Source organism: Hemicordylus capensis, chromosome 4 (assembly GCF_027244095.1).
Source record: "Hemicordylus capensis ecotype Gifberg chromosome 4, rHemCap1.1.pri, whole genome shotgun sequence".
In the NCBI taxonomy this organism is placed as follows: Eukaryota; Metazoa; Chordata; class Lepidosauria; order Squamata; family Cordylidae; genus Hemicordylus; species Hemicordylus capensis.
In genome coordinates, this window is record NC_069660.1 from 251,878,043 (window position 1) to 251,905,867 (window position 27,825).

At 42.3% G+C, this 27,825-nt stretch overlaps 1 protein-coding gene and 1 long non-coding RNA gene across 7 annotated transcripts in view; one reads left to right on the forward strand and one right to left on the reverse strand.

Annotated features, from left to right (window-relative positions):
- LOC128325119 (opsin-5-like) overlaps positions 1-27,825 on the reverse strand; it is a 65,695-nt gene that overhangs the window by 26,248 nt on the left and 11,622 nt on the right. Inside the window, exons 1-4 of one of the 5 annotated variants that reach the window (XM_053250591.1) lie at positions 15,226-15,430; positions 9,553-9,765; positions 8,322-8,409; positions 5,197-5,359 (exon numbers count right to left, since the gene is read on the reverse strand). In XM_053250591.1, the coding sequence (XP_053106566.1) occupies positions 5,197-5,359; positions 8,322-8,409 (251 nt within the window). In that variant the 5' untranslated portion in view covers positions 9,553-9,765; positions 15,226-15,430. Of the gene's footprint in view, positions 1-5,196; positions 5,360-8,321; positions 8,410-9,552; positions 9,766-9,983; positions 10,028-15,225; positions 15,431-27,825 lie in introns of those variants that run through there. The other 4 variants (XM_053250592.1, XM_053250594.1, XM_053250595.1 and 1 more) reach the window with 4 other exon arrangements.
- Positions 14,309-27,776, forward strand: LOC128325120 (uncharacterized). Of its 2 annotated transcripts, none has more exons than XR_008307270.1 (4): positions 14,309-14,465; positions 22,214-22,404; positions 25,308-25,398; positions 27,625-27,776. It is a non-coding gene; the product is annotated as an uncharacterized LOC128325120 (long non-coding RNA). The 2 variants fall into 2 exon arrangements; XR_008307271.1 differs by lacking the exon at positions 14,309-14,465 and adding an exon at positions 16,293-16,397.

Genomic DNA, 27,825 nt, shown 5'->3' on the forward strand with positions numbered 1-27,825 from the left:
ATATACAGATTGGTCAAACATCAATATTTAGATTTAATTTTACTACCATTGTTCCCCAATTTGCTTCATTAACACAATTTCCCCTCTAAGTTAAGGCTTCTTTCTTCTTAGAGTAATCCCAGCCAATCTGAGATCATATAGTGAACAAAATAATATCATGACACTGCATGGGAATCAGACTTAGCTATATGCAAATATATCAATGAGGACAAACAAAGCTATTTATCATGAGAGCATTGCTTGCTGAATTGGTCACATCAATTATCCTAGCCAGTTAGAAGTGTGACTGAGTGAACACTCTCCTCACTTTCACAGCATTTCCAGAAAAAATAGAAAGATGGAGGTGCTTTTTAATACTTACAAAAGTGTTCGTGAAAATCAGGGGTGTAACTATAATAGGGCAAGGAGAGACAGTTGTCTGGGGGCCCACTGCCTTGGGGGCCCCCCTGCCTTGGGGGGGCCCCCAGAGGCAAGTCACATGACTGACTCCCACAGCCGTGCACCCGCCCGGGCTTCCTTCAGTTGTATTCATCCTCCAAAATTGATGTGGCTGAAGATCTGGAGCTACCAGAACAGCATGTCTTTCTCTACTACCATTAAATGACTTGCATCGTCCACAATTTACAAAACCTTAAAAAAAATAACTTAGGATGATGTTCTGTTGTGGCACATAGGAGAGATAGATAGATAGATAGATAGATAGATAGATAGATAGATAGATAGATAGATAGATAGATAGATTTTACTATGCTTTTTGTTACCACTATTCAGCTTCATTTAAGATTTCTTTACTTCATGAGCTGAGCTTCAGTGAGGGGGGGGGCACTTTAAAATCTTGTCTCTGGGCCCTCTACAACCTTGCTACACCCCTGGTGAAAATTATACACACTCCATTTGGCTCAAACTAAGATGTAATAAGTAAAGAACAAATTCAGGTTTTGAAAAGTTGTTGCAAATACAAAAGGGGGTCTAATGGTATAGTGACAAATGGCAAGGAACTGGAAAGGGAAGAGCAAACAAGGAAAAACCAACCTCACAGGGACAAAATGAGAAAGCATGTCTAAAACCCATCAGAAACTAACTCTTAAGGGAAACATGATCAGCAATTCCACTAGTGAACTTCCATTCACTGTTTATTATAATTCAATAAAATCCAGTGCCTGACATCCAGAGCAGCCTACTAGTAGTACACCTGGAAGACACAACTGTGTGACTGAGAGTTGTTCTGGGGCTGCGTGTGCAATGCGGGGTGGGGGTGGGATGAATTCTGAAAATTTGCTCTGCCTCCAGAAGTCCTATAACACCCAAAAATAAGGGTCATGCAGCCCTTAGGAACATATTTTCAGGTGTTGCAGGAAATTTCTAGAGGGAGAGGAAATCATCAAAATTCACTCTCCCCTGCTGTGTGCCTGAGGCTGTGGAACCACAGCAGTAGTGGGGAAGCTCTCTGTCACAGAGTAACAGAGGGTAACAGATGAGCTGGCTGCTCTGGATGTCAACCACTCTATTATAATTAGAGATATAAAGTTTCCAGAAATGTTGAAACCATGGCAAAGGGGGGCCTCCCCCCCCCCCGCCCCCGAGGCAGCGGGGTTTTCAGAAAAACTGACATCTTGGGGGAAACTGAAATATATATGATACTCTTTTTAAGCGCCTTTTCAGATCTAAAGTCACTTTGTTTCTTAGGAACATACAATGTTTTATATAAAACTTCTGCCCATAACATTGATCATGTTTGGTATATTATTTAGAAGTATAGTTTATTCAGACAATAAGTACAAAGGTACTAACTGAACTTTTAAATGTTTTTAATTTTTGTTACAAATGGCCAAGCTGCTGAACTCCAAGGAATCTCGCATCGCTTAGATTTTGCCAGTTTATGAGATGCAATGTTGAAAACAGAAGAAACTGGCTACATACAACATAGCACTCTATCCATCAGAGAGCAGGGCATGCACACTCATTCTGTGCATCCTCAAACTCGGCCCTCACTTCTACTGAGTTCACAGAGGCTCCATTGCTACCAACAACTATATGATAAGAACATAAGAATAGCCCAGCTGGATCAGGCCCAAGGCCTATCTAGGCGTGCGCATTGCGCATGGGCACGCATGGGCATGCGGCAGGCACAGTGTGTACGTCCCTGCACCAGAGCATGCAGGTGCACCCGATACGTCGAGGTATATCTGGTAAACGGGGGCAAATGGGGCGGCAGGAAGGTACGCTGCTGCCCCATGGACTTACTGAAAAAGAAGCGCCGGTGGGGGAGGAGCTGCGGGAGGGGTAAGTTCACCCTCCCCCACACTTAATATACACACCCGCCTTCGAGCCTCCCCCACCCGGTTCCGTGCACTTCCCTACTATCTAGTCCAGCATGCTGTTTCACACAGTGGCCTACCAGATGCCTCTGGGAAGTCCACAGGCAGGAGGTGAGGGCATGCCCTCTCTTTTGCTGTTGCTCCCCTGCAACTGATATTTAGAGGCGTCTTGCTTTGGAGGTGGCCTGTAGTAGCCATTGATGGACGTGTCCTCTATGTTTGTCTTAACCCCTGCTAACTGGGCAAAGAGGCACTTTTTACCGTGGTGATTCTCTTTATTTAGCAGGGGGAGAGTAACTAGCCCTATCCACCCTCAGCACAGTACCTCCAGTGATTGTTGCTGGTGTCTATCTTATATTTCTTTTTAGATTGTGAGCCCTTTGGGGACAGGGAGCCATCTTATTTGTTTTATTTCTCTTTGTAAACTGCCCTGAGCCATTTTTGGAAGGGCGGTATAGAAATCGAATTAAGAAGAAGAAGAAGAAGAAGAAGAAGAAGAAGAAGAAGAAGAAGAAGAACACTCTTTTAAAGCCATCCATGCTAGTGGCCATGATCCCCACAGCGACAAGCCTCCCACTATTACCAATGGGAGGCTTGTTACCGCAGTGATTATGCAATTCTTAGGAGTCCTGGAGCTCTGCAAGCTTGGTAAGACGCAGTCTGGATATGTACAGAATGAATGCACAAGCCCTGCTCTTGGATCAGCAGGCTGCTGTGCTGTATCTAAGCCACTATCACTATTATATGGATTATCAAGCAAAGAAGGTTATGTGCAGAGTTGATAAAAATTGATGGTTTAAAAATATAATAATTCAATTTTTTAAAATTTAAATTGGATTTTAATTTTTTTGAACAGAATTCATTAAAAAAAAAACTTAGGTCAAAAAGTAACGTCATGAATGTTAATCATAACTTATAATTATATCCAATGAACATGTTAACAGCAGTATATGGGAATGAGAGATCAGACTTGATCAATCCTATCCTGCAGGTGGTGTACATGCAGTGTACGCATGCGCATGCACACACGTGCATGTGCACACACACACACACACACAGTCAAGCCCTTGCCCCACCCCCACAAAGTGCAAAGACATTAAGCTCATTTGCACATTATGTTCAACACTCATACAAGTGTACAGTGTACACAGGTATAGATCTGTACAGAGGTACAATCATTCACATGTTATGCTGAAGGCAGTTACAGAAGTACACTACCGATCTGTACTATGCACTTGAAGGGCCTGTATCCTGGTTCACTTTTAAAATTTACAGAGGTACAGTCATTCACAGAAACAAGTTTACAAGTGTACTGACAGGTACTTTAGCCTGTTTGAAGCAGGCTAAAGAAGGCCAATAAATGGAGGATTTGGGTGGGATGGAGTAGATCTGAGCAAGGAGGAGGAGTTTGTCTGGATTTTATTTATTTAGATGTTAACTGCCCTGAGCCTTTTTGGAAGGGTGGTATATAAATTGAATAAATAAATAAATAATAAATAAATAAATGATATAAATGCAAGGGATAGGGGAGGGGAATAGAAAGTGAAGCCAAAAATGAACAGAACATATTCATGCAGTCCCGAGGAAACTTTTTCTGAATGTATCCTCCATTGTAGAAGGGAAACACCTATCATGGCAGCAGTCTGTAAAACAGACACCATTTGGGAATATTTTTATGAAGTTCCTGTACCCGTAGATAAGATAGGCATGTGTGCGAAATGCCAACAGTACCACAGAGAAATTCAAGAACCTGGTTGCCCAAATGAAACAACATTATGAGACGTGTGTACCTATTACAGCATGTACTTCTAAAAATGAAACCTACATCTATCCCTGAATATGTATTAAGATTATATTAGACAACAAGAATGTACTTTTACTAGAAATCATTCTTAGATGGAATCTTCCTGACTACTAGTTTAAATAATTAAAATTGAGTCATCCTGATTATGTGTTCTGGACTTAGTCTCCTCCAGCATCAAGCAAATGCAGAAAGCATTCATTTTCAGAAAGTAGGGTGAGGGAGGTGGAAAAATGCAAGACTTCAATTACAGGTTTTTACATGAAATTTTGTCTTAGTCTCATTTCTGATTTGCCACCACCAGCAGTTTCTGCTTCTTCTAATCCTTAATTTTTGACATCTTCATGTACTTCCCTAAAAACTGTAGGTTTGCATGGATTGAGATAAGCGTCTCCATTTTTTTACATGTTAGTTTATTTCTTGAACTGGTGTATTTCCAAACATAGACTAGTTTCTTTCATATGTTGCTGAAGATAGAAGAATCTGAAGCAAGCAAGAAGCTTGGGAGAATATGGAAAATTCTGGCCTTTTCCTTTCTGGAAAAGGCCAGAACACCTTTTATTATATGAATATATTTGAACTTATTTTCATAAATGTTTTGTTCATAATTAAAAATATATATTTCATAATCCTCCCCCACCAATTTTTCAGAAAGGAAACAAAAAGGTTCTTTGGAAAAATGGGAAACTGTTCCCCCGCCCCTGAATTTCTCTGGTTTCCCCCCAGGCCTTCCCCAGCCTCTAATTATAATTCAGTAAAAATGGGATGTATAACTTTAAAAAGCAGCCGATTCTTTTGTTATTCCTCCCACAGAAGATTAGGATCAGCAGCTAGAGTAATTGTATTGAATAAATACTCACTTTCCCACTAAGACATTCTAATGACAACAGTGTTGTGTAAATTAGAATACTAATTACTGTCAGAAGCTTGGAAGGCTGCTGTTTCATGACATGCTTTTTCTCAATCCCTCTAATTAATTTTCATTATCACTAAAGCAACTGAAGAACAACAGTTTGCTTAGACCTTTCCCACTAGCAAAGAACTCCAGTGTGTGCAGTGGATGCATATTGAACAAACCTGTGTGAAAGGCTGGATGTAACAGCTAGAGGATACAAGGTCAGAGTCATACCAAGATCACTGATGGCCAGGTTGATCATGAAGTATTCTGCTGGTTTTAACATATTCTTTTTCTTGTAGGAAACATAGAGGAGGATACTGTTCCCACAAAAGGAGCATATGCCTATAGGACAAAATATAAGGGAATAGCCATTGTCAGTCTCATTACCAGTTTGACATACTTTGGGGATAACGCAATGACAATTCCTAGTTTCAGGTATGTTTTTGTTTGTGTAACTTAAGTAATTTTAAGGCCTTGAAGCATGCTCTTACTGGTTGCTCTATTTCCTCTAGTGCCAGTTTATTTTTATGGTCCTTGTCTCCAAGGTGACTGAGCACTTAGCAATCATTAATGGACATGACCTCTTCTTTCTTTAATATACTATCTATACAGGAAGCTTGCAGATTATTAAACAAGACATTAGGTAACTAAGGGCACTTCAAGCATACAATTTAGTTAAGGTTAAGGCAACCCAGACTGCAGCCTATTTCACAAAACGTTGAAGAGCCAGTCAAGCCATTTACCATATCAACTAGCTTGTCATAATGACCTGACTGACTGTATTGTTCTGTTAAGCAGTGGAGAATTTGTTCACGGCACTAAGTCATATCATAGCAAAGACCAAGTATCCCATAAACAATTTCCAGGGGACAGGGAACCATGGTTTTAGAAACTTAACTATGGTGCCTAAACTAGGAAATTCAGAGCTAGGATTGTTGAATAAACTCTTCAGCTGTCCCATGCAGCCCTGTTTCTGTTCTAAGTGTGTTACTTGTAAAGGGGACAGAGAAGCCCATTTATCCAACCTTCCACCCACCCATAATGTCAATTAGGGATGTGCAAAACGTTTCAAAGTTGAAACATTCCAACTTGAAACAGGCAGTTCTGAGTGTTTTGAGCTCAGAACAAAACAAGCCCATTTCGAGTCGAAATGTTTTGACATTTCGAGCACCATTTTGGAGGCCTGTTTTTCCCTTGCTGATTGGTTTCTCGCACTGGTTTCTGATTAGCTTGCAATCTCCTTGCTTCTTGGTTGGCTTGTCATCATACAAATCAAGTAAGGAGTCATAAGTTGAGAGAACAACTTGTGCCAAAGATGTTACTGCAGCACGGACACTGTGACTAGCAGCGGATTCTGCGTCAGTGATTCTTTTTTGGCCACTTTTGGACCATGTTTGTAATGAGTGTTCTGTGTTGGGAGGGACAGATTCTCTTTTACTGTGTGCTTCTGCAGTGTTTTTCAAGGCAGGGTTGGCAAAATACATTGCAAATTCCAATGCAAATTTTGTATGCATTCTGTGAGTGCAGCGTGTCCTGGCCATAGGGAACAATGGGGAAACTAGAAACACCCCATCGTTCCCCATGGGTAGTTCCTAGGGACACCAAAGTGGATTGGGCCGTAGAGCATGATGGGTCCTACCTACCACCCAACCCATAGGATCCTATGGGGATTTGAGGGAAAGATTAAACCTTTGTTAGAAATTGCCTGCTTGCCCATTTCTTGTGGGTTGTGTGGTAAGTAGAATCCATCATGCCCTACCATCTAACCCACTTTGGTGTCCCTAAAAGCTACCCATGGGGAACAATGGGGGTTTTCAAGTTTACCCATTGTTCCCTATGGCTGCACACGCAAAATGTTTCAAGTTGTGTTTTGTCAAAACGACCAGTTCGACCACTGTTTTGACAAAATATTTCAGCCATTTGCATTTCGTTTCAAGCTCAAAACAAAGTGCAAAATCTGTTTCCATGCACATCAGTCACTAAATCTGGTAATTTTGTCAAGTGTCCATTGCCTGGCTCCTAAATCTTTGAGCTGGCTCCTAGATCCAAAATAAAATTTCTTAAGGCCGGCCATATCAATATATGCTGCTCCTGGCTGAACTGAACACCTTCTTACTCCACCTACAGATCTAACATAAGCAAAGAGCCAAATCACATAATGCTGAGCTTGTATTTCATCCTAGCAAGATTAAAAGCTTCTTCAGGAGAGTTTCTGAATGGAAGAAATGGCAGGTGATAGGAGAGGCAGAACCCTTCCTCTCTAGTGCCACTGCTCTGTCCTGGTGCCCTCTGCACAGGGTCGTAACAATGCTGGAGTGGGCCCAGAGACAAAATTTTAAAATGGGCCCCTCGCTGATACACACACACACACACACACACACACACTTCACAATATATAGTCATGTGACTTGCCTCTGGGGGGCGCCTCAAGGCGTGGGGGCCCCCAGGCAGCCGTCTCCCCTTGCCTAATAGTAGTTACGCCCCTGCCTCTACAGTTGGTTTAAAAGTAAAAAACAAAAACCAGCAGGAAATCCCACATTATGTATGGTTTGGCCCTAAGTATATGTGCATGAATTGAGATTCTTGCACAGATTTGGCACCTTTAAAAGTGAGGAGGGAATGTCCTTACCTGCTCCTCTGCCACTCCACACAGTTTCCTGCTTAGGCGGGCCCCCCAGCAGTCCTCATGTGGTGGTGGCATCATGCCTCAGCGCATGTGTGGTGGCCATGTGTGTGCCACCGCCACACAAGGTCTCCAGCGCGTTGCACCGCAGCAGCAGGAAGCTGTGTGGAGCAGCGGAGGAGCAGGTAAGGATCTTCTCTCCTCACTTTTAAAGGTGCCAAATCTGTGCTACAAATCTTGATTTATGCATATCCCTAGCCTTAAGAAGCTATAAAACCCTAGGCTATCACAGGTGTTAATGGCTGAACAGGAGCCTGAGCCCAGGTTTCCTAGGCTGAGGTCCATCTCCAAACAACAGGCCAATCAGATTCTCCTCTCCAGCGGATAGTCTTCAGCAATTTAGAATACAGGTCCATGTGTACATTTCAGATTATGTCATTCCTCAGCCCTTCCCCTAATATCAAAGAGCACGCGTACACACACACACACACCACTAAAGGGCTCAAATTGGACAGGAATGGGGAGACACACAGGCAGTCACACATACTTCTGCTTTGTTTCAGTGGGAAATTAGGACTGTGGTAAAGAGGCAGCATAGAAAGTGCCAACAAACCTACACTTTCCGAATTGTGAAATATACATCAAAATAATATGAAGAAAATCTCTAACAATCACACTTACCAAATACGATATAGAATACTCCAACAACAATATCAGCTGCTTCGGTTATTTTAGAGTGAAATGTTGCATTCACAAAGTAAGAGCCCATCTGAAAGAAAGAGAAAAAAACCCAAACTAAAATATACATGTGTTGCAGGATTGTTAGTTTTCTATTAGTGTTTTCAAAACACAGCCCTTCAAGTGGGGAAGAATTTCCTCCTTAAGCCTCATAGTAATTTAAAAACTAGCTGTTATGAGAGATGGACAGCACCAAATACCATATGAAATATATCCAGGGTTTTCATAATTTTTTCCATTCCTTCAGGGGCTTAAACCCTGGTTACTAAATCCAGTCCAAATAGAAAAAGCTATTTCTTTTTCCATGGAGATAAAAAGAAACCCCATTCTCAGTATCAGACTTTGCCAGAAACTTGAAGGGAATTTGATCATTTTGGGACAATAATCAATTCTGCCTCTTTAACCTGCTTTTTAAGCTGGCCCCGTCTCATGCTGGCATCTCTGTCACATATACTCCATTCTAAGAGAAAAGTGCATTGTGGCCTCTTGTTATCAGCCCATTACCACTATTACCTTTTTCCTTCTCTACATCAATGCCAGACTTGACTTTCCCTCCTCCTTCACAATTACCTGCCAGACTCTTAGGATAGATAGAACAAGTTACACACAATTCTAGGATTATTTTTTGAGACTTATTTTTGACTTTTGCATAATGCAGCCACTGAGGCTCCTACTTGAAGGGGGAAGACTGGGAAATGCAGGGTGGGGGGGGGGGGGAGTCCTTTTAACCCTTTCCTCATTTTGTTTTCTTGCTGAAAATCTCTCTCTCGCTCTCTCTCTCACACACACACACACTTCACATTCACTGAGGGGAAAATATGAGCACATTTTCCTGAGTAAGTGTAACTTTTCATAAGGTGGAACAAGAACAAAGGGTTAGGTCAGTAAGTCAGTCTCCAGCCCACCTCCCTCCTATGGTTTTTCCCTTCATATTGCAGTCTCACCAGCTGCATTTTGCAAAATAAAAATCCCTTCAGAAGTAGAACAGAACTAAGTGTAATATTTATTCTGCCCTCATTTTCTCTCCTTTTATAACAATCTTCAATTCACTCTGAAAGCTAATGCTCTCTTATTATCCCTTTGGCCTTATCCACTTATATTTAGCAGAAGGATAGCTACTGTCCCTGTTCATCCCTGCACAGAATCTTTTGCCGTGGCTGTTGTTGGTGTCTACTTTGTTTTTATTTTCAGGCTGTGAGCCTCATGACGGCAGGGGATCGTCTTCTTGTGTTGCTGTTTTCTATGTAAACCACTTTGAGAATATTTTTGTTGAAAAGCTTCATCATCCTAATAACAACAACAACTTCAGCAGAGGGCCAAAGGTCAGCAATGAAAAATCTTTGAAGTAGCCAAGGGTATTCCATTTGAGACATGAGTCTTGTGGTGTCTAAAAGAAAGGTTTATTGAAAGTGGTTACAATTTAAGTAGTGTTATTACTAGGTTAATCTGAATAGGAATAAGAGCTATAGAAATTTCTTCAGCAACAGACAGGAAGATATTCCTGTTTTAAACAGAGCACAAACTAAACAAATTGCTGTGATTTTGGGATAGTTAGTTGGCTGGCCAATGGGGAGGTCACCTAAAAAAAAATTGTTCAGTTCTCACCAATAAGTAATTACAAGCCACCTAGTGTTTTGTTGTTGAAATCTGTTCATATGCAGCTGAAATCAATACTTGAAATACCTATGTGGCCACGTCCCCCAGAACAGGCATCAGCCATGTTGGCTCTGCTATGACATCATCGCTGCTCTTTTTCTTTGAGACCTTCCAAGTATGGAAAGTGAAGTTTCCTGCAGTTATCTCACCACAAACCACTACAATTTTGAAAAATCTAGAAGGTACAAGTGCCATATAGTACCTGTGCAAGAGCACAAGCAGCAGCACACTGGAGGGAAAATATTTGTGCATGTACCTAAAAAGAAGCAACAGAAAGTTTGGTTAGATGTAGTAAGAAAAGTTGTTCGTGAGAAATCCAAGTTTGTGTGTCAGGACAATTGCAATGTTAGTACAAATAAATTATAACATGTTTATTATCCTCCAATATTGTATTTTTATTTATTTTTATTTGATTTTTTCCTGCCCCTTCTTAAAAACAGGGAACAAGTGTGTGTCGGGGGTGGGGGATGGGAGTATCTGTTTCCTGCTCTTTCTGCCTTTCACTCTAACAGCTGAGAATAATTTCTTTCGGGGCTTGTAAAATCTCTTGAAAATAGTGATTTAACTCAGGACTCTGAGGTAGATTGGGCTTGTTCCCCTATATCATGTAGGCCTCAAACGCTTAACAAGGGTAGTGTTGCTGCTTCTGACAATCTTTCATTTTATCTCAAAACTGCTAGGCCTCCTATCTGTCTTTTAAAGCCCTCCAATCTTGTACCTTAAAGCAGAAGAGACTGCTGAGTTCCTTATAAGGACTAGAGGGCCAAGGACTTTTAACAGTTGCATGACATCCAACAGGTACAACATTACCTACCATATGAGGATGGAAACACCACCTGATGATATTTGGCCTGTACTTCAGCAGCACAACAGCCAGAAATTCAACCAGTGATGTTCCTATCTCCAAATGCTCAAAGAAGCTACACCTGATGACTTTCTGCCTGTCATTCAGCTATTAGTCAGAGAGATCGAGGCATGACAGAACAAAGAAAGGTTTCAACTATAAAAATTACCACCCAGAAGAGAACATTAATAATTCTGGGCAGAAGTTGTCAAAGGAAATGTCTGTAGAAATATGTGATATCAGTTTCTGATGATATGAATTTTAAAAGTATTAGGGCAAATTTAAAAGCAGTAGCATTCATTAGGGCCGCCAGGGAGAGAGGCAAAAACAGGCCCCTTCTCCCCTAGTTACATCCCTGCACTGTGGCCTTACATATTGGGGAAGTGAGATTGTGCTCTCCTGCCTCTGGGCCCACCAGATGTCCATGTGTTGGACATGAAGACCCAAACTGCACTGTGGTTTCTGTGTAGGTCCTATGTAAACATTGCATCTAATGCATGGACATGTCCAGTGAGTATGATCCTACTCCCTCACTAAGCCTAGATTATTCAGACCCTTATTCAAACCAACCCAAAGATGTGTGACAAAGCCCACACTAGACTTACAGTATGTGCAAAAACACATAACCCTTCTCATTTGTCCCACTGCAAATAGAGCTGTGATTTATTATTTTTTTAAGAAATCAGCTATAAACATAGTATGCTTTGATATTAATCTTTAAAACATTTTCAGGAATGTCCACCCCTTCACTTTTCACTTGTACCTCATCACTTAAAATAGTAACACTCAAAATGGTGTTTTTTTTAAAAAAAAATCTTATTTTTCAAATCATAGGCAAGTTATAAATAGCACAGAACATTGTCTCCAAAACAGTCCTTCCTAACAACTTTTTATTATTTTTGTAAATCAGATTTCACAGGACCATATTGCAACATTTGTGTAAAGCTACAGTGGAAAGATTGCCAAAATAAAACAGACTCAAAGTCGTCCAAAACAAAGGATCCTTTTACCAGGTAGTTTTTAAAAACATGAGCATGTGATTTTTGGCTACTGCGAGTGGTTTCACAAAAATAAAGGATGTCATTATGAAGTTTAAGTCAGTTGTGTATTGAAAGCCATCACAGGACCACAAAGACCCTATAGATGGTTCACCAGGCTAAACTGAAGTTCTTCTTGTGGTCTTCTGTGCATTCTCACTGATAGACTTGTGCATGTGCAGAGACCACACATCGGAACCTGACCCAATGTGTGCTGACAATGAGAGAGGCTTGGCTGTCAAGCACATGGGACAGGGCCTTCTCAGTCATTACCCCTAGGCTTTGGAATGTTCTCCTGGCTGGCATCCCCTCCTCAGCCGCCATCACAGTTTTTAGAAAAAAAGTTAAACCGTGGCTCTTCACCCTGGGTTTTGTTTTTTTAATGAAAGTACAGTTTTTACTGCTGCTGCTTTGTGTTTTGTGTGTTACTGTTTTATATAGGCTTTTAAAAAGGGATATATTATGTATATATATTATATTTGTACTTTTAATTTGTATTTGAATTGCACATTGTTTTAATTATATTGTAAAATGTTTTGGGTGTTGTTTTTTTTAATGAAAAGCAGTATAGAAATGGAACAATAAATAAACCTTCTAGAGAGAGTAAAGAAACTTTTCAGTGGAAGCCCTACCCCCATGCCTTGTCTCCAAGCAGGAGCCATCCTAACACCTTAGTCGGAGCTGAATGCCACAGTAAAAATACAGAAACTGCAGACAGAACTGCAGTGGGGATGCGGGTGGGTCGTGTAAATGCACAGAAGACCACAAGAAGAACTACAGTTACAGTTAAGCAACCTGCCTTTCTTCTATGTGGTTTCTGTGCTTCATACTGCACAGAAACAGTATGACAGGAATGATGGTCAGCTCTTACCTAGTGGAGGATGCAGTGGAGTTAGCAAGTAGCGGACTGAAGAATGGTTGATCCAAAATGTTCATTCCTTCTTGTTCAGAGGTCTAAGGCATAGTGTTCAATGAACATGGTCAACTGAGCTGACAGACAGCTTCCAGGAAGAGAACAGCAAAGAAAGCTGCAAAAGTGGCCATGGATCTTGTGGAATGGGCACAAATCCGGGCAGGCAGTGGCCTGTGAGGTAGTTCATAGGCAAGTTTAATGGCTGAAGTTATCCATGCTGGCAAATGCCAAGCCTAAACTTAGAGACCCTTATTTGGCCCAGAGTGGCAAATGAACAGAGAAGGCCAGGGGCGTAGCAAGGTTGGAGTGGGCCCAGAGACAAGATTTTAAAATGGGGCCCCCCCACTCAAAGTCCAGGGCCTCCGCACACCCCAGGCCCCCAAGGATTTAAGTCTGATATTCCAAAATAAGTATGCTGCCTGGAAATACATTTCACTGAATACACACACGCACACGTCACAATATATAGTGATATACATTGAGTACTATACATTTGTTTTACTTTTAATGCCTAGAACACACTAGAAAGATGAATGATTAAAATGGCCCCCTCACTGCAGATTAGCAAAGGAGACTTTCAACCATGCAGGGTGAGCCTATGTTTGTTTTCTCAGAATTCTGAACAAATTCAGTCAAGTTTGATTCCAGGAGGTTTTTCACAGGAGGCTTTTAAAGCCCTTTAACACACATCTCCTCTGGAATAGAGGTGCTGCATTCACATGTTGGCCAGATTTACCCTGAAGTCCCTGCAAATTATTGGGGAGCAGTTCACACACAAGAAAAATAAAATAAAATAAAAGCACAAGACATGCTTCACAGTTCTCACTCAGACCTTCTGGGTTGCAAAACAACTTGAACATAAGTGCATTTATAAATGAACTAGTATTTTTAAGCCCGTTATAATAACGGGTGCTAGCTTTTTTTTCTCTTCCTTTAATAGTTCTTTCTTTCTATTGGCCTTTTAAAATTATTATTTATTTATTTTCTCCTTTTCTATTTTTTGTTTTTCTCCCAGACATTTTCAAGACATACATCCCATATGCCACCTACTGGCTTTTACAGCGGTTTTCTAGTGTGTGTGTGTGTGTGTGTGTGTGTGTGTGTGTGTGTGTGTGTGTGATACTATCCATCCAGCCTTATTTTTAAAAGCCAGCTGCTAAATCCCTTATGCACTTAATGCTGTGAAAAAAGATTTAGCATTTTAGGTGCAAGCGTTATTTTGCATGCTGTAGCATTACTTGGCATACATTCGTGAAGCAAATGAACGAAGACTACCACATTAGAAACCAATGAATCAGAAGCCACTTGTTAATTAGCAAAGGTAACCCCTTCAGGCATACAACTGGTAAGTGCTTGCAAAATGGGACAAAACTACTATTCCTGGCATGCATTTTGAGGCTTGGAGGAGACAGCCTCAAGTGGGCAACCTCCCAGCATGCACTGGGCTCCTCCAGTTTCCAGAGAGTGCCCTAACAGGTAAAAGAGGTCAACAAATCCTCCATTTTTGGCATGCGGCGCACAACGGGAATGCGAGTAGTGCTATTGGCCGGTGCCTGCCCCGCTTTTCGGCGAGCTAGGCGGGCACAAAGTGATAGCAGCGGCCGAGGCGGCCCGGTGGAGCAGGAGGCACCTTGCGGGTAAGTCCTTGTTGGAAGCGCCCGGTTTTCTCAGGGTCTGCGAGCCCCTCTGGCCGAGGCGAGCTCCCAGCGACCGGTCTGAGTGCCGCCCCCGCCGCCCGGTCCCGCCGACTGTCCCTTCCTTGCGGCTGGTCGGGACCCTTTGCCGCTGCCTCTGCTCTTTTTGGCGGGCGGGCCAGAGCCTGCGCCGCCTCTCCAATCTCTGCGGCTGGCCTGGAGCCGCCGCCGCCTCTGCCTCCCTGCGGCCGCCGCAGCCGCTTCTGCCCTCCCCGTGGCCGCCTTTGTCGTCTCTGCGGCCGGGCAAGCAACTGCCGCCTTTGCCCTCCCCGTGGCCGCCTTTGTCAACTCCGCGGCCGGCAAAGCAACCAACATGGCTGCCTGGTGCCTGTGTTCGTTTTTGCCGCGGCCGTCCTGCGCATGCGCGGAGCGCATGCGCAGAACAGGCCAGGGAGGCACGAACACACGCCTTGGTGTCCGTCCACGGACGGACACCAAGGCTTTTATTAGAGAGGATGAATGAATGAATAAAATAAATATAATACTGTTTCTTCCAGAAGTTTTTGTAATTTTCTGCCATGAAACAAGCCACTTATAGGACTTTTTAGATAGTTTTTTTTAAGCCAGCAAATTTTCCAAGCTGTTTAAAAATAAATATTTCTCAGTCCCTCCCCCCCATATCAAAGCCCTATGGCAAGCAGATCCCTATATATCTGGGCGGGGGGGGGGGGAAGGTAACCACAAAAAGGAGTTCACACTCTACCTGGCAAATGCTGGGCTGGGCAGGGCAGCAGGGGGTCTTCTGCTGCAGAGAACAGTGGTGGCCACTCTGGCTGCCTCCTCCTTCCTGGCTGGCTTGGGCCCTACTGGAGTTCAGGCTTCACAGAGGCCTACACGAGGCCTCCGTGGAAGCCCCGCCCACCCGCCGATCAGCTGAGAGGCGGGAGAAAAGGAGCTCTTTGCAGCTTGTCTGCTGCCTCGATTGCCGGCCAGGAGAACAAGCTGGAGAGACGGCGAACAGGGCAAGTGGCTGAGGGGCCTTGGGGCTGGGCAGGGGGCAATGGGGAGTCACGTGAGGTGCCTCTGGGGGGCCCCTCCAGGCAGTGGGGCCCCCAGACAACTGTCTCCCCTTGCCCGATCGTTGTTACGCGCCTGGAGAAGGCAATTTCCTAAGGTCTCTAGTCCTGTTGAAATAGAAAGATAGAGCTCTGTGGAGGTCGAGGGAATGCCACTTCCTCTCCTCTGGGGTAGAAGGAGAGGGATAAAATACTGGGAGACAAATCTCTTGGGAGAGATGAATGGTTGAAGCTACTTTAGGAATGAAGGTTATATCAGGTTGTTGTGCCATGGTAGGGCTGCACAAGACCTTTGCACAAGACCACTGTATCACGAGGGAACTTTTAGTGTCTGTGTCAGGATCTCAGCCATGAAATGTAGTATAACGCATCTACCAGTCCCTGTGTAGAAGGCACTGGACAGCCATCTTGCTTGAGAGTTAGTGGCTTATGTAAAGCATTCTCTCTCCCTATCATCTCTGCTGGCCCCCGTTGCTTTAGTTAGTTATATAATTAGCTGCATCATCTTATCAGCGTTCTGTGTGAGAACCTTGCTCATTATACTGTCTCTCTGTGCACCTGTACAGGGCATGCTTTGCTCATGCATGTCTATTCGCCAGCAATTGACGCTTATTTGTAAACTACTATAAAAGACAGCCCCTTTAGATCCCCTTTATTTGAGTCTCACCGATGGACTAGTGCACAAGTGCCTTGGACCAACACAAAGAAGAGCCACATCCCCTACTGCAACGGAATCCCCAGTAGTGTGTGTTTCGGGGGATGTAAGCCTTTTATCTTTATCTGATTAAAATGACATTTATTCACCTTTGTAAACCTTTAACAAAGAGATGGACAGACCTTGTTTCTGAAAGTATAAGAGGTAAGTGAGAATAAAGGTTACAGAGACTGACAGAATTCATGCTCTTAGCAGAAGCATAGGAAGAGAATCTGTGCCATTTAGTAGAATAAGAACAGCAAGTAGATGGTTTCATTGCATTAAGGAAGACCAGATGGAGCTCCTCAGATTTTGTGGTTCATCAAGTTCCAGGCCATTAAGTTTAGGGCTTCAAGGTCTGGATGCCAAACTGTCCCCTCTTGGAGGGATAATAGATCTGGTCACTTGAGTAGGTGAAGAATTTGACCCACACTAGAGTGGTGAACCAAGACTGAAATGGCCATCAAAGTGTGATTAAAATGCAATGTGCTTGATCAATTTGGATCTTTCTAACTGTTCTTGGGAGGGGAATAGGGGGAGTGATAGAGGGGGTCCTGAGACTAGTCACTGAGGAGAACATTTCCTTTGGATTCTGCATCTGCACCCCCTCTGCTGAAGGAATTGTGGCATTGATGGTTCATGATGTCCACAAAGCCATCAATGAGGGGAGTACCCCACCTTTCAGAAAGGTGATGTGCTATGAGTGGGTGACATTTCCAATCATGAGATGGGAAGCACTTCAGACAGAGACTCAGCTAAAACATTCTCCTTCCTTGGAATGTAGATTGCAGAGATGGTGATGTTTCTGTTGATGCACCATTCCCAAATCTTGATGGCTAGACTGAGGCATCTGTGCCACCTTAGTTGAGGGGTGAAGGGGCAACCTTGTTCAGGTCCATCCACCATCAAGCAGCATTGCAAATGTGTGATGGCAAGTGCAGCTTCTTGGACTGTGGGTGTGTTGCTGGTTTGAAGGCACCAAGAAACCACTCCTGGATTATCTGCATTTGGAGTCTTGTATGAGGGAGAATGGTGATGGTGGAAGCCATAAGATCAAGTGTTCTCTGGCCTCGATGATCTGTCATTGTGGTTGAGTGAGACATAATTGAGGAGACCTGGTGAATGTCTGTAACACGGCAGGTTGTCAAGAAAGCTTTGGCCGCTTGGGAATCAAAGATGACACCTATAAATTCTAGTCTTTGGGTTGATATTAAGGAGGATTTCTTTATGTTGACCCCAAGGCCTAGAGAATGTAATAGGTTCAAGGTGGTTCATACATTTCTGGCTAGTTACTAAAGGGGGCTACTAGGAAACAATCTACGTAAGGGAAAACCTGAATTTTCAAACTGTGAAGGTAAGCAGCTACAATGGACATAAACTTCGTGAATACCCTGGGTGCTTTTGCGAGTCCAAAGGGTAATACAGTGTATTGGTATACATTATGTCCAATTTTGAATCTGAGGTACATTCAGTGGTGAGGCCAAACAGACATGTGAAAATAGGCATCTTGGAGACTGATGGATATGAACTAGATACTGTTGTATAGCAGTTCTAGGATAGACACTACAGTAATCAAGCAAAAATGGCAGCAGCAAACGAAGGAATTGAGGCGCCATAGACAGAGGATACAGCACAGACTTCCATCTCTTTGGGACGGTGAAATATCTGGAGAATAATCCAGCCTGAGGGACCATGGGAATGGGTTGGATAGTGCCTTTGCATAATAAAGTGGCTACCTCGTCTTGAAGTGTGGGGCTCAAAAGGTATGGTATGAATGTCTGAGAAAGGTGGAGATTGTAAAAATTCTATACTGTAGCCTAGGTATATGGTGGATAAAACCCAGGAGTGTCTGGTAGTTTTGGACCACCAGTAGAGATAAGGCGATAGACATAAATCCATGGAGTTATTGTAAGGAGTTATCTGCTTGGAGGCTGGTAGTTTGAAAGATGATGCTGTTGCTGGCTTCTGAAAGGACTGGTATTTTGTGGCATAGATTGAAGTATGCCTTGGGCAGATTGGTGTGGGGCCACTGCATAGGGTTTCCTGGCTTTTTACCCAGGCTTTTATATGATTGTCTCTACTGCTGATCTTTGTATTGATTTTATGCTTGTGTTTTAATTTTTTTAATCAGATTTGTTTTATATTTTAGCTTAATACTTTAATTGTGTCATTTTTACAATCTTGTTTTTAAATTCTGCTGTAAACCGCCTTGGGATTGTTTTAATGAAAGGCGGTATATAAATTCAACAAACAAACAAATAAATAAGATTGGCCATGGTATGTTGGTAGGTCATAGATCTTGCAGTGATATACAGCTTGTGAACGTGTTCTAAGATCTCCTCCATCTTATCGCCAAAGAGGTTTTCCCCAACAAAGGAAGATTTTCTATGCACCTCTTTATTGATGTACATAGTAGAGCAAAGCCAAATGTGTTTCTGATGAACATAGCAGTTGCAATGTTCAGACTCCAAGACCAGAAATAAACCTAGCTGGAGGTAAAATGGCCAGAAGAGTGACACATTTGCAGGGGAGAATCAACAGGACAGCAAGGACGGCTGATCAGTAAGGGCAAACAAAAGCAAACACGGGATCCAGCAGGATATCAGACTTGCTGGCAGCCAGAGAACTCTCTCAAATACCCTTGTGTTTCCTTGGTAAACACAAGTTTGGGGACATATTTGCTGATATCATTGCTTTAATGGTGACTGGGAACAAACTTGGGTTTTTTTTGCAAACCAAGCATCCTCTTTTATTAGGTCAGGCTAGGACACAGTATTAACTGATAATGGGCAAGAGAGACAAACAATAAATAGCAGCACCTAGTGCCCAAATATAGCACTCTGCTTCTGAAAAAGAGGGGTCACAAATGGATGGGCTGGTGACAAATGCTTGTCCCCTCCTCCAGCAACTGGCTGCCTTGCACAACCAGCACAAAGATCCACTCTCCCAAGTTTTTCATGAACTGCAAATGGCTCAGGTGAAAGGAAAAGGTACCCACAAATAATGGTTGCTATGGCAACTACAAATAACAAAGTAAAAAGACAGGTGAGCAGGCAGCAATGGTAAAGAAGAGCAGGAGCCGGGGACTTTTAATGGATAATTTATCCTTTACTCAGTCTCAACAAACACTACAAGTGGTTAGCACTCACCAGGTTATTTATTTATTTTTAGAAAAAGTAAAACAATTAGATTAATACTTTTAAAATGACAAATATCAACTTTGCAATTATGAACTTAAGCAACCTTTTTTAAAAGGTTGTCCTATAACTGAGAGTTTGGGCACCTTGTTCTCAATTATTTTAATGGAAACAGAAGGTCATAAACTGAGCCAAAAGAATCTGAGCATGCTGTATTTTTACTGAACAGACCTTATATGATATGATGTTGAACAGTTCTAGTAATCCCTTATGGTTTTACATCTGGCTAGCATGAGCTACATCATTTTTGGCTTTCAGTCAGTGAGTTATTTATAGTAAAAGCCAACAAGAATATGCCAAAAATATATAATTTTAGAAATACACATTGATTAGGACAATGAGTGCCAGTCCAAGGTTGTTAATTAGATACCACCCTACTTCTCTGTTACTGTATTTTTATAGCTTTGCTAGTGTATTGAACATATACCCATTCGTCAGAGCTGTATCATATAGCATTTTCACATGCTCCCCATCACCACCCCATTAGAAGGTGTCCATCTTGTGGCCATAGAATGCAATTAATCCAAGGAAGCATCAAAAACAAAAGAAGGCAATTTTTTCAGCTAGACCATTCTCATTTAGCCTCTAATGCCCTCAAACCCCAACAAACAAAACAAGCACTTAAAAAATAAGTGTATGTGAGATTTCAGGTACTGGGACAATACAGGTGGCCACAAATTATTTAGTCGCAATATGGAAACTAAGGACAAATTTGTCCATTATCTTTGCTGTGTGGGCTACTACAAAATTGTTTCTCTATTATCAGCTTCAAGTTCCAGTAATAGATAAAGTAAGCCAATCAGAAGAGTCACTTGGATCATGTGGCTACTCCCACCTCACAAGCAGCAGTGTGGCAGTGGCATAAAGTGTCACATTAGTGCCTTCATAAGTCAATCAATGAACTTTGTGCCTTTTTTGGGAAGCTATAGCAATGAGCACATAAATATTTGTTTAAAATAAATAAATATTTTTATCCTAACTTCCCCCAGCAACTCACACGTTGGTGTATAATATGAATTAAAATTAAAATATAAATAAAAACATGAACAAAAAGCCAAGGGGAAAAGGCAAAGTAACTAAGAGACTGCATAAAAGGTTAACACTCAAAGCAGATGAGCAAAAGCTTGCCTAAGCAACCAGGTCTTTGAGAGGCAACAGCAGTTCTTTATGTCATCTGAACCGGCCCTCTCTAGCATGCACTCCACACTAAGTAGCATGCATACAGTATGCATGGGCAGGTAAACTACTAAAACCTTTGAGGGCTAATAACATTTGTTGACTTTTTTACAAGCTGAGTATAAACAGAACCTGTAGTTAACATTGCAAATACTATGTGACATCACAGAGTATGCACTCATTCAGGAGGTCTTGGAAGATCTGCATATTCTCCCAGCAACCATGATGAGCTCACTGGGGTTTGTGTATCTTGCTACCCCTTTCTCCACCAGCAGGCCAAAAGACACATGCTTTATTATGTGTGCCAAATCAATTCCTAAACAGCACCACATCACAGAACCGTAGCCAACTTTCAAGAAATAATTAAGAAAAGAAAGACCACTGCATAAGTTGAGGAAGAGGATAGAACACTAACAAGATAAACAGCAAGGGCTCTGTAGTGGAGACTTGCAATGTGCAGGCTATGTTTATTTTCTTGTCTGAGATAATGTAGGAAAACATTAGAGAGGATAAAGAGTTCTTGGACAGGACACAGGGGACACTACAGCAAGGACAACAGCAAGAAAAGATTATAAAGGAGGAAGATTAGATTGATAAGAGGGAGGAAACTGCATGGAAAAGTGTGACTGGCAAGAGAATCAAAAGGTATTCCGAACTACTGGCAAATAAGAAATTGCTTGTAGTTGCCCTTGCTCACTCATGGGGGTGGGGAGCAATTTTTGCAGATTTCTCCTTCCCCCAGAAGTGCTCTGTGAAACATGCAGAGAGAAGGAGGGCTGGTCTTGTGGTAGCAAACATGAATTGTCCCCTTTGATAAACAGAGCACTCTGATTTGCATTTAAATGGGAGACTGCATGTGGGTGCTGTAAGATATCCCTCTTATGGGATGGGGCCAATCTCGGAAGAGAACCTGCATGCAGAAGGTTCCAAGTTCCCTCCCTGGCATCTCCAAGATAGGGCTAAGAGAGACTCCTGCCTGTAACTTTGGAAAAGCCACTGCAAGTCTGTGTGGACAATGCTGAGCTATGTGGACCCATGGTCAGATTTGGCATAAGGCAGCTTCCTATGTTCCAGATATGTCCCCAAGGGCTGTGCAACCCATAGGGACATATTTATGCATTGCCCAGAGCACCTTTTGGGAATGCATCCATTGTACATGTGCTAATTTTGGCTGTGTGCACATAATGTTAGTCCAATGCAAGTCAGGATCTTTTAAACAAGGGTGGCTCTGGGAATCCCAGTGGGGTACACCTATAGCAAGCTATATTAAATGGGAAGGAAAACTCTCAACCCTTTAAGGACAGTGACACCTCAACCACCACTTTCAGGAAGAGGGAAAGAGTGGTGGTGGTTGGTGACTCCCTGCTGAAAAGTATAGAAGAGACTGTGTGCTGCTGTTAACTTGTGAAGTGAGATATATATATATAGTAGATTTAGGATGTGGTAGGCACCTGCCAAGGCTGATCAGTCCCGCTGATCATTATGCTTTCTTGCTCATCAGTTTGGGAACACATGACACACAACTGTGAATATATCACATCTGACTCTCGGGAGGAAGGTGAAAGACCTTGGGGCTCATATAATGTCCATCAGTTCTTCTTATCACAGGGAGAAGATTACAGAGACAGAGAGATGCTTCAGATGACTGACTGACTGACTACACAGATGGTGTTGGCACAATCTAAGCTTCCTTAATGAAAGACTGCTGGCAGGAGATGGACTATATCTCATGAGGACTGAGAAAAACATTTGGCAGAAGCCGGATGAACCTGATCAAGAGCATTTTTAAACTAAACACTGTAGGTGGTGAACACAAAATCCCAACATTAAGTACAAAGATAAGTGCTAAAGATAAAGACTTGGGTGTTACAAGAGAAACTGGGGAGGTTATGGGCTTGTCTAGCAAACCCCACAATAAAACAGCAGCAGATGCACTGGAGCATGATATCTATGGCTTGTCCTGTCTATACCCTAATGTACGGAGTGTGGGCAATAAGATGAATTTGAACTTCTAGTACAGGAAAGTAAATATTAAATTATAGGTATACCCAAGACTTGGTGGGATGACTCCCAGGATTGAAATGTAGCACCTGAAGGATATAACTTGTTTCAATAAATAATAATTAATTAATAATAATATCAACCAAAAGGGAGAGTTAGCAACAAAAATGAGTATACCTGCAGATACTTTAAAGAGAGTGAACATGGAAGTCTAGTTGTGAGCATTTGAGTACAAATATATGGCGAGGGAATAAAAACAACACTGAATCCACTAAAGACCATCATACCAAAGGAGAGGAGGTGGATGCTTTCCTGAAACAAATCACAGGTGTTTCAAGCAAGAATTAACAGTAATGTGGCAGCAGCTTCAAACATCTTTTGGGAGATAATCTACTAAGCATCAAACCTCTAAGAAATTCATGGCATTAGGTTGTTGACAACTTATTTCAGGAGGAGGAGGAGGAACAAGGGAATCTGCTATCCTTGACTTGATACTAACCAACAGGAAAGAGATGAACAATAAACACAAAATAGTAGGGACTTGGAAGGGGGCGGGGGCGGGAATGACCATGTAATGTTGGAATTCTTGATTTTATGGAAAGCTCAAGATGAGCATGGTCAGTTCAAACATGCATCTTGAATTTCAAGAATGCCAATTGGAAGAAGCTCAAAGAAGCGGCAGGCAAGATTTCATGGCTAGTTAGGGGGTACATTATACCACAACACCCGAAAGGCTGTCAGATAGAAGTGGGCAACAAATGCTGCCCCAGAGGGCAGGATGAGATCTAATGGGGTTAAATTAAAGGAGCATAGATTTTGGTTGAACATTTGGAGAAACTTCTTAATAGCAAGAGCTGTTCAACAATTGAACACATTACCAGGGTGGTGGCGGGGGCGGGGGGGGGCTTTCCTTTGCTAGAGGTTATCAAGCAGAGGATGGGGAGGCTTTGGCTCAGTATTTCCTGCATCAAGCAGAGGGTTAAACTAAATTATCTACATGGCCCTTTCCAACTCTTTGAACATTTATAGTATACTTGCTTATTGATCTATCTATAGATTAATACACATAGTGGGACATAGTAGCATCAGAGTAATATTAGTCTAAGTCATACAGTAGTCTGTGAAGAGGCTAGTGAAATCAGAAGAACAAAGATAGTTTTAGATGTTTGCCTATTATATCATTTGGAGGCAGAGGGGTTATTATATATGTCACTGGAAAAGTAATATTTACTTTCATGTGCACACGTTTTACCACATCATTCCACTGAAGAGCTCCAGACAATATACACAAGTGTTTACCCATATTCATCCCTGCAACAATTCTGTGAGGTAGGCTAGGTTACGAGATTGCGACTAGCACATTGTCGCCCAGCAGTCTTCATAAATGAATGGGGATTTGAACCCAGGTTTCCACAGCCCAGTTCCAACAGTCTATTAGAACACCACACCAGCATGTGACTGCATGGAGGGAGACACCGCACATATGATGAGCTACACATGACATGACACTATGCACTGTGGCCACTTGTGATAATCCACCTTAAGGAACAAGATAGACTGTCTCCAACATATATGTTTAGAACTTTAAAGAATCACTCTGGAATGTCCCCTCGGGAAGCCATAGAGGCCAAGACTATCAAAGGAGACCTCAAATATTTTAACCAAAGCAGAACTATGCATGGATTAAATTTAGCCCCTCATCAGGAGTCCACTAATTTTATTTATTTATTTATTTATTTATTATTAAAAAATTTATACCACCCTTCCAAAAGGCTCAGGGCGGTTTACATTAAAACACCATTAAAATCAATTAACAATTAAAACAGAAATTATAAAACTGCATAAAATAATAATTAACAATTAAATCATCATAAAACACCAATTAAATAGCCAAAACAATTTAAAAACAAGTTTTAAAAAGCTGAGAAAGCTTGGATGAAGAGATGTGAAGAGAAGAGAATATATGATTGTTAATGTGGAAACTTATTTTTTATTTTATTTATATATCACCTGACTCCAAGGGCTCTAGGCGGTTCACAAAAACAAACGCAAGAAAAGAAATAAAATAACACTTCTCTATGTGGCTATAAATATATGAATTTCCTGTTTAGGTGCCAGGGATATTGATGAAAGAGACTGTTTAGGAATGTAAAAAAACCAGGAAAGGCCACTAACTTTTTAATGAGACTGACTTTGGGTGGGGAAAGACAGGGACAATTGAAATCCAAAGGTAATCCTGAAAAACAGTAAGTACAAATATGGCTGCTTGGAAAGTGATCAGATTAAATACTGTTCTTATTTATTTTTTTAATGTAGTTAATTGAAGCCTGGAGAGGGGCCATAGCTCTGTGGCAGAGCACATGCTTTGCATACAGAAGGCATCTCCATTTTTAAGGGTCACCTAGCAGTGATGGGAGAAATCCTCACTTAAGGCATCAGAGTAAACAATACTGGGCTAGGTGGATCAATACTCTGACTTAGTGTAAGGCTGCTTTATATGTTCAGCCCTAGTGTATGTAGATAAGACATTTTTTAAAACAACTATGTTCCCCTCAAGCAATTATCCTCTGAAAGCCTGGTCTCCAGTTATGTATGTAAGTGCAAGACAGGAAAATTGAATTCACTACTGCTCACTGCTGTAGTTCATTGTGAAATATGTCTAATCAAATTGACTTTTAATAGTGTGTGTTTGAATGTGCAGGTTTACTCCTACCAAAACCCCCAAGGTGAAATATGAATTGACAGAATCTCTTTTCCCAGCTGGAAGGATTTCTCCATCACCTCCTGCTCCAGTAAGTGCCTCCTCTCAGTTTTGCTAAATCAAGGACTTTACGATTTCTCAGTATAATAGTAGAGCTTTTCTGCTATCCAACATAGGAACATGGAAACAGCATGTTCCCCTCACAGTTAAGATCCTAAAGGATAACATTTCATTCCCTGATATTAAACCTCAGGTGCATTGTGATAAGGCAAAAGTAAGTGTGAGGAATCCTTTGGGAATGGTTCCTCGTAGCAAGCCTTGGCAGCCAACCATTATCTATGGTCAACACTTGCCTATCTCAAACTCCACTGAAGTTATCGGCGTTCTTTTCTCTGCCTCTCCCAGTTCAGAAACTGCAAAACAGCCTTGTTCAGAGCACTCGGTCCAAGGCCTCACTCCTGCACGTGAACTGCCAATTCAGGAAAAGTGAGCAGGTTCAAATGCCATGTGAAACCAAAGTTATATCTTTGTTCCATGCAACATCTACTGGCCTCAGGATCATGCACTTCCCCCTCACCTGCCTGAGCATGAGCCAGAAGAATTCTACTGTGGTTAGAACATGAGAATCCCATTGAGTTTAATGGGGTTTACCACCAGCTTTAGGACTGAAGTCTTAATGTGGTTCTTTCCTCCTTTGCAAAGCAAACTATTAGAACTGCACAGAAAATATAATGAATCATAAAAACATCTACATTCCCTATGCTTGGGTGGGTGGGTGGATATAATGAGGCTGTTCACATGAGCAACCAAACCCAGGCTTGGACAGCCCTGCCTGGGTTTGGCTGCTCATGTGAAGAGCTGGGATTGATGCTGATCCCAGCACTGCCTGCCCCATAAGCCCCAGAATTTACCCCAGGTACAGGGTCATGTGTGTGCTTGGGCTGAACACAGCCCAAGCACACAGACAGTTGGACACCTAGTACACCCAACTCAGCAGGGAGTTGCCCAATGCATTGAACTTGTCGTCCAAAGCACCACGCTTCAGCACGGATCGTGTGGGAGAAGGCAGGAGCGATCCTGCCTTTCCCACGTACCTTCCCAGCTCTGAGAAAAGAGATCGTGTGCACGACCTCAATATCTTCTTGAACTGAATATCTTAGAAATATAAGATACACGTTTATAAAAATCATGAACTATCAAGGGCTAAGGATTGGCATGGAACCAGTTTGGAGGCCCACGAATGACTGGCGCTTCCACCGGTTCGAAGGTAGGGGGCATACCTTTAAGGGTGGGGGAGGATGCCCTTACCCCTCCCATTGCATTTCCCCTGCTGGCGCTCCACTGAAATAGTCCCCGTTGAGGCAGCAGCATACCTCCCTACTGTCTGTTGTCCTCCTTGACTGGAAGTAAAAGGAAGTACCTGGCACTCACATGCATGTTGGGCGGGTGTGCAAGCAAGCGTGACGTGTGCACACATGCATGCGTACACACTCCCAGCATGTGCACACGTGCCAGGTACTTCCTTTTACTTCCAGCCAAGGAGGATACTGGGGTGGCAGGGAGGTATGCTGCTGCCCTGATGGGGACTTTTTCAATGGAGCGCCGGTGGGGAAACGTGGTGGGAGGGGTAAGGGCACCCTCCCCCACCTTTAAATATATCCCCCCCCCTTCGAACCACCCGCTGGTTCCATGCACATCTCTATCAAGGGCTTTTAAAAAACATCCACAAAAAGAAGACCCACTTTAAGGCTGCAATTCTATACCTGGAGCTGGAGGTAAACCCCATTAAACTCAGTTAAACTTCATTCTGAGCAGACATAGGACTGCACTGTACAAGAGTGTATGGCACTTGTTTGGCACTTTGCTGGGAAATGCAGAAAGGGCTATAGCTGTGCTCATGATCTGGTCAGCATTCACTGTGCTATTCAGAGTCTGCTTCGCCCACTCTCTCAGCAGACTTGGCTTCAAAGCTGTTGCTAACCTCACAACCTACCCAGAAGCCTCCTCAGTGAATACATCCATTTGTCTTGAGAATGAACAAGTCTGAAGGCAAAATGATCTAATAGTTTAACACAAGATTAACAAGTTATTGCATAATTGTTTTTACATTTGGGCTTTAAAGTGGGTGATCTACTCAAGGGTAGCAATTAATGTTATTCATTCTGATTTCCTGTTTAGTGTTAGAGATAATTTGATTAGCCAAGGACTAATGGAATTCTGTCTCATGTATACAAGCCTCTGGCAATGTATAATGGAAACAAGAAGTGGATCAGCACATGAGAAAAAGTGGTATTAATCTTTTTTTCTCTTTTTTTAGGATGTCAGAATCCCTTCATCACTATTACGGCCATCAAATTTTGGACTGCAGACTTAATTTTCAATCTTGCTCTGAACACACACCTCACAGTCACTATAAGACACTTGTATGCATCTCTTCATCCAATAAAAGATTCTGATTTGCATGGCTAAGTGCAGCATACTTATGAGAATGTGACAGAATAAATGCAGCGCATAACAC